Genomic DNA, 9,554 nt, shown 5'->3' on the forward strand with positions numbered 1-9,554 from the left:
TTAAATGAGATTCCAAAAGAAACGCTGACTCAAAGGTGTTCGCATCAGAATGACTCGCTCGCAGTCTTCACAGGTAAAAAGAAAGCACTGTACTACTATATCGAAAAATATTTTTCTACGATTGGAAATTATGGCAATACTGTACATCATCTTGGCTGCTTTGATGAAAACATTAATTAGAAAACAGTTAGCAACACAATTAGAAAATATTTGTAGATAATAATTTGTGGATAAAGGATGTTAAAAAAAGCTTACTAGCTTACTTTTGTCTAAACTTTTTTAAATGAGTTTTTTGTAGACTGACTTCTTATAAAAATTATTAAAACGTTTGTAATGCTTGGAGAACATTTCAAAAATGCACGAACATATAGAATTTTCGATAAATATACCATGTTCTTGCTTAATTTTTTCATAGTTTATGTTTAATTCGACCACAAAATTCATAAGCGATTTATGAAAATTAAATAATGTATAAAATGTAATTACAAATATTTTTATGAAGAATTAAATTAGAAATCTTAGTTAAGAGTTTCTATTATACAAATTGTCTTACGATCGATTATAATTTAAAAACTGCAATAAAGTAATTAATGATCTGAGAATTTAAGGAATAATAAAAAAAAAACTCGAACCAGAAAAAATCAACGTATAAATAAATTTGTGGCCCTAAAAAGGGCCGTTTATCTTGAGAGCAACAATTTACTTGGAGCTGGTGTACTTGGTGACAGCTTTGGTGCCTTCACTCACGGCGTGCTTCGCCAATTCTCCGGGCAGCAAAAGCCTGACAGCAGTTTGAATCTCTCGAGAGGTGATAGTTGAGCGTTTGTTATAATGAGCCAAACGCGATGCTTCAGCAGCGATACGCTCAAAGACATCGTTGACAAAGCTATTCATTATGCTCATAGCTTTGCTAGAGATTCCAGTGTCCGGATGAACTTGCTTCAACACTTTATAGATGTAAATAGCATAGCTCTCCTTCCTCTTCCTTTTTTTCTTCTTATCGGTTTTACTGATGTTCTTCTGAGCTTTTCCAGCCTTCTTCACCGCTTTGCCGCTCGCTTTCGGTGGCATGATTCAAGTCTTCGTATAGCGCCGTACAAGCGATTGCTGAGACGGAACTTCGAAAAGTGGCGGCCATGGCCCAGTGTGCTGTATATATACAGTAAAGCGACAGTGATGGCGCACCAATCGCGTTATACGACCCAACCAATCATCACGCGCTCGACATCCGATTGGGCGCGCGTAACCATCGCAATACAGTATAAATACTCGTCGAGAATCAGCTAAAGCAACACTCCGAGTGGAAACGTCGTACGATTCGTAACGCCTTGATCTCTCGTTCTTCACCAACTGCAACTATGTCAGGCCGTGGCAAAGGTGGAAAAGCTAAGGGAAAGGCGAAGTCTCGCTCTAATCGTGCTGGACTTCAGTTCCCCGTTGGTCGTATTCACAGACTTTTGCGAAAAGGAAATTATGCCGAGCGCGTCGGCGCTGGTGCTCCGGTCTACCTAGCTGCAGTGATGGAATACCTTGCTGCTGAAGTACTGGAATTAGCGGGAAATGCCGCTCGCGACAACAAGAAGACCAGAATCATTCCTAGACATCTCCAACTGGCCATTCGCAATGACGAGGAATTGAATAAGCTGCTCTCTGGTGTTACTATAGCTCAGGGTGGCGTGCTGCCGAACATTCAAGCAGTCTTACTGCCAAAGAAAACTGAGAAGAAAGCTTAACTGCAGCAATTCCAAACGGCCCTTTTTAGGGCCACTAATTTTTTCATACGAAGAATATCTCATTTGCAATTTTACCATTACCTTTATTATATTTTCTTTAATTTTTATACACTTTCAACTAGTCAATATAAATTATGTTGAAAATATTTGTATTTTCTTTCAATATCCATTTATTCTTGATTATTATACTATAAATAATAGGTTATATGGAAACAATTCTAAAATGCACGAAGTATAATCATTCCAAAATGAATAACACTATTTGTGATCTTGAAATTAATCACAATGAACAATCTAGAATATATCAATTATGTCGTGAACTACACTGGATTTGAAATACTGCACAAAAGCCTTTTCATATGCGTTGGACTCGTATTCGATTTCATCCCTCACTATCGCAAATTAAGTTCATAAAACTAAATAAAAAATTTATTGAAAAATTATTGAAAAAGAAAATATACAATTAAATAAAAAGAAATGTAAACTTTGTATCGCTATAAATCTAGCCCATGTCCTGTTTGATTGAACACTTCATGTTTTTATTCTAATTTAACATAAAAAGGCTAGAAATATTTCACTTATGTCTTAACATTTTATTTATAAATTATGGTTTTAAGAGTAATTTTCACCGTTTTATTATCTCTAAGTAAAACAATGATATATAAAAAATAAAATTTCATGCAAAAAATAGAAATTTTTGGAAGTCGCAGATTACAAATATAACATCAGATTTGCAAAATTTCCTGCTTAAATAAAAAAAAAATGTTTAATTAAACTGGTGAAAGACGAATTGATGCCATATTTTAAAAAATCATATCTTTACAACTAGGATTCATAAAAAAGAGTATATACTATACGAGTATATACTATATGTTAACATCTTAAAAGATGATAATCCGGGAGCGGAAAAGGCAATGCAGTTTTTCTATACATTAAATATAGATAATTTTAATATAAAATAAAATATTAAAATATCATTTTTATCGATAATTTTTATTTTATATAATTTTATAAATATTTCATTTAATAACTAAATATTTTACGACGTAAAACGTATTTCTGGTATTCCTACTTACAGTACGTGTCATTTTATAAACTATACCTTCCTTGATTTTCTTATTAATTTGTTTATATATGATCCTTAAGATCTTAGAATTAAATTTCAAGGCAGAAAGTGTGAGAACATTGTTAATATTCATTATCTCATAGATATACAATCAACTTAATCATAATGTAACTTTTTATTTCAAAAAGACATGAATTTATAATTAATTTGATAAATGTTATGTAAATTGGTCAAAACAACATAAGTTATCAAATATTAATTTATACAGACAAAGATCGTTTTGAATAAAATTCACGGCGAATGGCGGTTGACCATTTTTGTTGACACAAACCGCTCCATTTTTATCCTTCCGAATAAAATCTAGTATTGCAAGTGCCACATTATCGATTGTTTATATCGGATATTTTTTCGCTTCATCGTTAGTATTACCTATCATAGTACGGATCATAGATCTTATTGTTGATATCTGTTGCCAACGTTGTTACAAGCACATGATAACAACTCGCATTCTAGTTATGTCGTACATACTGCTAAAGACTGACTGATCTCAAAACAGCCAATTTTGAAGCGCAATACATTGGCATATATAAAATGGATATAATGCAACTATGAATGCAATATTAACTATTACCACCATTACCGCCTTTATGCTTCCCTATGTAATCAAATGCCAACATAGAGTTACGAATTAATGCCTTAACATTGAGATCGACCATTTCCTCTCAATATTTATCATTCAATATACTAGTATTATTGATAAGAATAGTCCTTTGTCCTTTGAATGCATCGACAATTTTTTTCAACGTCTCCAAATTATCAGTTTTTGTCACAAGCAAGGAAGACAGCACGACTCCTCTCAAATTCGTTTTCCAAAGTAATTACCGCATTCTGGCTGTTTGATGTTGGCATCAATTACGGCACTTTTTGCACTATTATGTAACAGTATTTCAGCGTACTTGTAGCCTAATCCGCTAGCTCCAATGATCATCACAATTTTATTTTGTATATTAAAATGCTAAGTTTCTTCGATAAAATATATACTTTAACTAATTGTAATGAATGATGTCTCTACAAACAGAGCGTTTCTAATTTAATAATTCTTATTGCGCTTACTGTCGCTGATGATTTATTAACAAACTTGATAATAAAAGATAATAAGATACTTTTATTTCTAAAAATGTGTTTTATTTAAGAAGACAAGTTGTAGTTACAATTTTTTTGAAATTCAAATATTAAAAAAATATTTAGCATTTATATGGAGACATATAATACTGACTACACATTATACTGACAAGAGTAAAAAAACTTTAGTGAACAACAAGATGAAAGCTCAACTGTTTCTGAAATATGAATATTTTTGTATGTAGCATCATGAATGAATTACTTGCTATATTTAGAAAATATTCCACAGTTAGTGAAATCTTCTGTTATGAAATGTGTATGGAAGTTGAATGAGGACATACAGAATGTAGTTTATAAACACTGAGGTGTAAACATCACACGCAACACGTAGAAGCCAGTAAGTCATTCATAATGCTACATACAAAAATGTTTATATCTCAGAAATGGTTGAGTTTTCGATTTATATTCACTAAGACTTTTTATTCAGTACGGTATGTACTAAGTATTATATAAATGTTGAATAGTTTTTTTTCATTCATTCTGTATAAATTTAATTATAAATGATAATATTATGTACATTAATGACATTTTAGAGAAAGATATTTTTTATTATATACGATTTCTTTCTTATTGTATTCTTATTAGTTTTTATTTTATTAAAAAACATACATATTCTGAAGTTTATAATCTTGTGCTAACCGTAGATCGATTTTATATAATAAATCTATTTAACTGGATACACTTCGATTTCTTTTAAATTTGCAATAAATGTAAATTTACATTATGCTAATCTCTTAAAGCTTTTGATAAAATACTTGTGAATTTTCATATGAATTACAATGAACATTATTCTTTATAAATAGAACATTTCAAGTTTGATGTTCCTTCTTATCTCACTTACTTTTTATTGCCAGTAATTTAGTAAAATTTGTTGACGGAAAATAATAATATACTTTATTTGCAAAAATACTTCTTTTACTGTTTCAATGTTAAATTTGAGAAGATAAATTTATAATTATTTAGATTAAGGGACATTTTCGAAGATCTTAATTTTAAGTTGTTGTCAAATATAAGTCACTTTAAGTCACTTTGCCTTAATAACTAGATGTAGTTTCTGAGATATTTAGAATTAAAATGCAATATTAGTAATAAATCTTCACCTTAGATGACAAATTCCGATAATTTCGACTTTGATATACGTAATTGTTAAAGTTGTAATGAGAAATTTTTAAAAGTTTTAATGTATGGTCACTATTTATTCAAAAGTTGTTAACAAAATAATTTTCATGGCATTTAAAAAGTAAACATATACTATTTATAAACTCATGTGGAACTTTCTTTGCATTATAACATTTAAAAAGTAAATGTATACTATTTATAAATTCATGTGAAACCTTCTTTGCATAAAGTGTATGCCTAAGTAAAGTGATTGTCACACTCTTTGAAGATTACACTGAAAAAAACTGGATGCGTACGTTTGGATTGAATTACAATTAGTATGATAATATCAGTACACTAATTTGGGTTGTCTGGAAAGTTCGTGCCGCAAAAGATTTAAATTTAATAAATGAAATTAAAAATTTAAATCTTCTGCGTTTCAATTTTCCTTCAAAATCGGCACGAACTTTTCAGACATCTCAATATATAAAGACATTGTACGTGCGTTAAAAGATAAGTTGTAATGAATATGAATATATGTCGTTCACATATAGAAATGTTAAAAAAGAACATAGATTTTGCAATTAATCTTTTCCTGTTAAAAATGTAATTATCAATCATGATGTCATCAGCCCTTCTTAAAAAAAATTTTTTTTCGTTAGGACATCTCATAATTCCTTTGATACATTTTTATCCCGCGAAAAATATCTTCATCTTTATAATTTTTATGTAATATTTTTCTATATAAATACATTTGAATTCGGTATAAAAAAATTTTCTAAACTCATTTTAATTCTTACAAATTTTAGAAATTTATATCTGAAAAAAACAAACAAATAATTAATCATCAATATTGTTTACTTGTAAGAGAAACTGAAATATTTATTTTTCTTCATAATTTATTATATATAATATATATATATTTTTTTTTCTTTTTTAATTTGAGAAAAGATTGATTATAAAGCTAAAATAAAATAAAATTTTCAAATGACGTCTGAAATTTTATTTGAAAAGTTTGCGTATCTATAAATAAAAAATTTAATTTGTTTTTAGAAAAGTTTAAAAAAATAAATAAGAATTATTTTTTTCATATTTTTCGAATTTATATTTGAACATAATTTTCGTTCTGCTTTAAATTACATTGTATTTCATAAATTATTTTTATACATTGACACAATAAATTATATAAAAACAAGAAAATATTCTTCAATCAAATAAAAATCAACAAATGTGATTAAATGGTTTATTTTGAATGCAAATACTTATTTATGACTTAGAAAGACGAGATACAATGTAATGCATATAATTTTAAATTATTGAGGCTATGATAGATATAGCTAAATACAATAAAATTGTTTAAAATGCAATTATAATATTAATATCGATGACATCAGAATTTAGAAAAATGTCAATTCAATATGAATTAGTAAGTCATATTGCTGACATTATAAACATTATTTTTCCATATTTTAAAAACTTAGTAATTAATGTACATTTTTAATAAGTAATACAGATAAAGAACTTTTTAAAATTAATCTTTGCAATCAAATAATACTTTCAAAAAAAAAAAAAAGAAAAAGTTACATTTCTCTCGCACGGTTTCAGTGTTACGGTTACGCTACTATTCTACTACGGCGCTGATTGGCTATTGGAATAGGAGAGGGGATACGACGTGCTGCCTCTCACTTATATAAAGCACGGCCAAAAGAGGCTACGGCAACACTTTCCGTCGAGTTCTCACGGAGTTATCATCGTTGATCGTATATAGTTCGAATATAGTTCGAAATGACTGGTCGTGGTAAGGGAGGAAAAGGATTGGGAAAAGGAGGAGCGAAGCGCCATAGGAAGGTCTTACGTGATAACATTCAAGGTATCACCAAGCCAGCCATTCGTCGATTGGCTAGACGTGGCGGTGTCAAGCGTATTTCTGGCTTGATCTATGAAGAGACCAGAGGTGTCCTGAAAGTCTTTCTGGAAAACGTCATTCGTGATGCTGTGACCTATACCGAACACGCCAAGAGGAAGACTGTAACAGCTATGGATGTGGTTTACGCTCTGAAACGCCAAGGAAGAACTCTTTATGGTTTCGGTGGTTAATTCGCTTTATCACTTCTCAAAATCAAGTCACAACGGCCCTTTTCAGGGCCAACAATTTTTTATACGTCGGAATTTTCTCTTAAAGCATATCTGTACTACACACCTACCTTGAAAATAATTAAAGATCACTACATATATGTATATATAGATATATGTGTTCTCCAAATTTTAGTGAATGTTTAATATAGTGTTCTTCGATTTTTCTGTGAATTCATGTGTTTTCAAACGTGGAATATATTCTAACATTTCGAAGAGAATAATTATTGCAAATTCCGTTTTTTTTTCTAGTTTCAGAAGATTTTGATGTTTGTTCACATAAAAGTATAAACTTTGAATCGCAAACTATTTTTTACTTAATTTGTATAAGAAAATAATTTAAATTATTAATTAAAACAGATTTGTTAATTTATCATTAACTGATATCAAAATTTATACTAAAAAAAACGGAACTAGGTGACAGTTTTCTTCCTGAATTTATTCTATGTTCTAAGATCACAAATTAATATTACAAAAAAATCGAAGAGAACATTTATACTAAACATTCAATTTTTGTTGGCAATATTAAAAATTAAAGCACTTAAGAAATAAGGAATCTTTTTTCCTTTATTCTGATTCAATTTTATGTAGTAAATCGCGTTTGAAATTAATGTTATTTAAATATTGTTATGAAGCGATTTCTACAAACATAATATAATATAATGTTATATATGGTAACAATATTAATCTACATTAATGCATCTATCTCCACAAAATATTGAAATGTATACACGTGCATCTTCGAGCCGATATTTGTCAATTTAACAGTTTCATTCATATTAATATTTTTATGTTTAACGTTAACGATAAATGTGACAGTCGAATTGCTCGCTCATTGTTGGGCGGAGCCTTTTGCATAAGATATAAGAGAATCAACAATCCGGTCGATATTTATAGTCTGTTCTTATTTTAAGACAGTCTTAAATAATATTTTAAGATACTCATACGCAGTGCCGTATTAAAGCATAGATCAAGTGCTTAGGGTAGCAAATTTTAGAAAGATTTTTTTTAAATTTAAGATATTGATATGGGTAATTTTAAGTCACTATAGATAGACGAGAGAATATAATGAAACACGACCCATAATAAAGAAATATTAAATTTGTTTTCTGTTCTTCATATCGAATTCATTGTCACGAGCTCAAATTACGATGATATCGATGAATTTTCTACATTAAAATGTAGAAAAAGATCATTTTAATTATAACTAACATATTTTAATTTTTGTAATTTTGTTTTCTTTATATTTCAAATAAAAGAAATTTTTTTCAAGGACAAGATCTCGAGAAAATCAACTTTTTAATTAATTTAATATAACTTTCGAAAAAAATTTTACTCTGGTAACATGATATTTTGTAGAAAGTTGCTTGAAATATCAGCCCCTGGACGCAAAACGGATTAATGCGGCCCTGCTAATACTGCTTTGTGATTGGCTTATAACATCTTAAGACTATTTAAGACGGTCTTAAATATAAGAACCGACTATGAATACTAGCCTGAGGGTTCTTCCTTTCCATGAAAGAAAGGACTCTGATTGGTTGATTTTCTTACACGTTATGCAAAAGTCTGTGCTCTCGGCTCTTGCCCTATAATACAGTCAGTATTATAGTAGCTTCCACTGCTGCAGATAAAGAGAAAGCTCTCTGAAGCGAGCGATCGGTTCTGAACGCTTGAATACGCGGATACGTGAACACAATTGAAAGACAAAGAGAGGTTTATACTTCTTGGTTATTTTATTAATATTGACTGACCGCCATTTTTATTCTCAATGATCAGAAAAACAAGGAATGAAAACTTTTCACGAGAGGAGAAGGAATTCGTTGTTCGATTTGTGAATGAGCATCTAAAAATCTTGGAGAACAAGAGCAACACTTCGGAAGTGTACTTGAAAAAGCGCGACAAATGGCGGGAGTTAACCGAAAAACTGAAGGCGTTCGGGGTCGTAAGAGATTGGAAGGAAGTGCGACATGCATATCAAAGATGGAAGTGGTTTGCCAAAAAGAACATCACTGCTTTACAAAAATGGGGCGACAGTGTACCAGCGAGTATGTCACCAACGGAATTTGATTATATGATATATAATGTATGCTCCCAAGAATTTGAGGATGATGAGAGTAATTTTTCAAATGAATCCGAAAATAATGTAAGTGAAATAGGAACGCGCGAGGGCATCGTAGTTTTTTTTCTAAAAACAAAATTGAAAAAATGTGTATATCAAGATATATTTAATTTTTCTATAAATCGTAGTATAATGAAGAAAATGTTTTTTTTGTAATGTATGATATAAAGAAATCTAAACTTTGATATAATTTTAATATAAATAATAATTAAAAATTTTATAT

At 29.7% G+C, this 9,554-nt stretch overlaps 4 protein-coding genes and 1 pseudogene across 4 annotated transcripts in view; 3 read left to right on the top strand and 2 right to left on the bottom strand.

Moving 5' to 3' along the window:
* Window positions 1-680: 680 nt before the first annotated feature.
* On the bottom strand, window positions 681-1,104 carry LOC108695083 (histone H2B-like). Its single transcript, XM_018204836.1, has one exon. It carries the CDS (start codon window positions 1,069-1,071, stop codon window positions 700-702), a length of 372 nt encoding a protein of 123 aa, XP_018060325.1. The 5' UTR covers window positions 1,072-1,104; the 3' UTR covers window positions 681-699.
* Window positions 1,105-1,358: 254 nt separating this feature from the next.
* On the top strand, window positions 1,359-1,733 carry LOC108695055 (histone H2A-like). The gene has a single exon (XM_018204794.1). The coding sequence runs from the start codon at window positions 1,359-1,361 to the stop codon at window positions 1,731-1,733; it is 375 nt and encodes a 124-aa protein (XP_018060283.1).
* Window positions 1,734-3,059: 1,326 nt separating this feature from the next.
* LOC108694907 lies at window positions 3,060-3,805 on the bottom strand (annotated as a pseudogene).
* A 3,032-nt stretch (window positions 3,806-6,837) lies between these two features.
* Window positions 6,838-7,274, top strand: LOC108695181 (histone H4). Its single transcript, XM_018204939.1, has one exon. It carries the CDS (start codon window positions 6,865-6,867, stop codon window positions 7,174-7,176), a length of 312 nt encoding a protein of 103 aa, XP_018060428.1. The 5' UTR covers window positions 6,838-6,864; the 3' UTR covers window positions 7,177-7,274.
* A 1,453-nt stretch (window positions 7,275-8,727) lies between these two features.
* The window catches only part of LOC108694908, a 2,309-nt gene continuing 1,482 nt past the window's right edge, over window positions 8,728-9,554 (top strand). The window contains exon 1 of the mRNA XM_018204605.1: window positions 8,728-9,355. Coding sequence (XP_018060094.1) covers window positions 8,981-9,355 — 375 coding nt within the window. The 5' untranslated portion in view covers window positions 8,728-8,980. The remainder of the gene's footprint in view (window positions 9,356-9,554) is intronic.

This window comes from Atta colombica, unplaced genomic scaffold (genome assembly GCF_001594045.1).
Source record: "Atta colombica isolate Treedump-2 unplaced genomic scaffold, Acol1.0 scaffold126, whole genome shotgun sequence".
Lineage (NCBI taxonomy): Eukaryota > Metazoa > Arthropoda > Insecta > Hymenoptera > Formicidae > Atta > Atta colombica.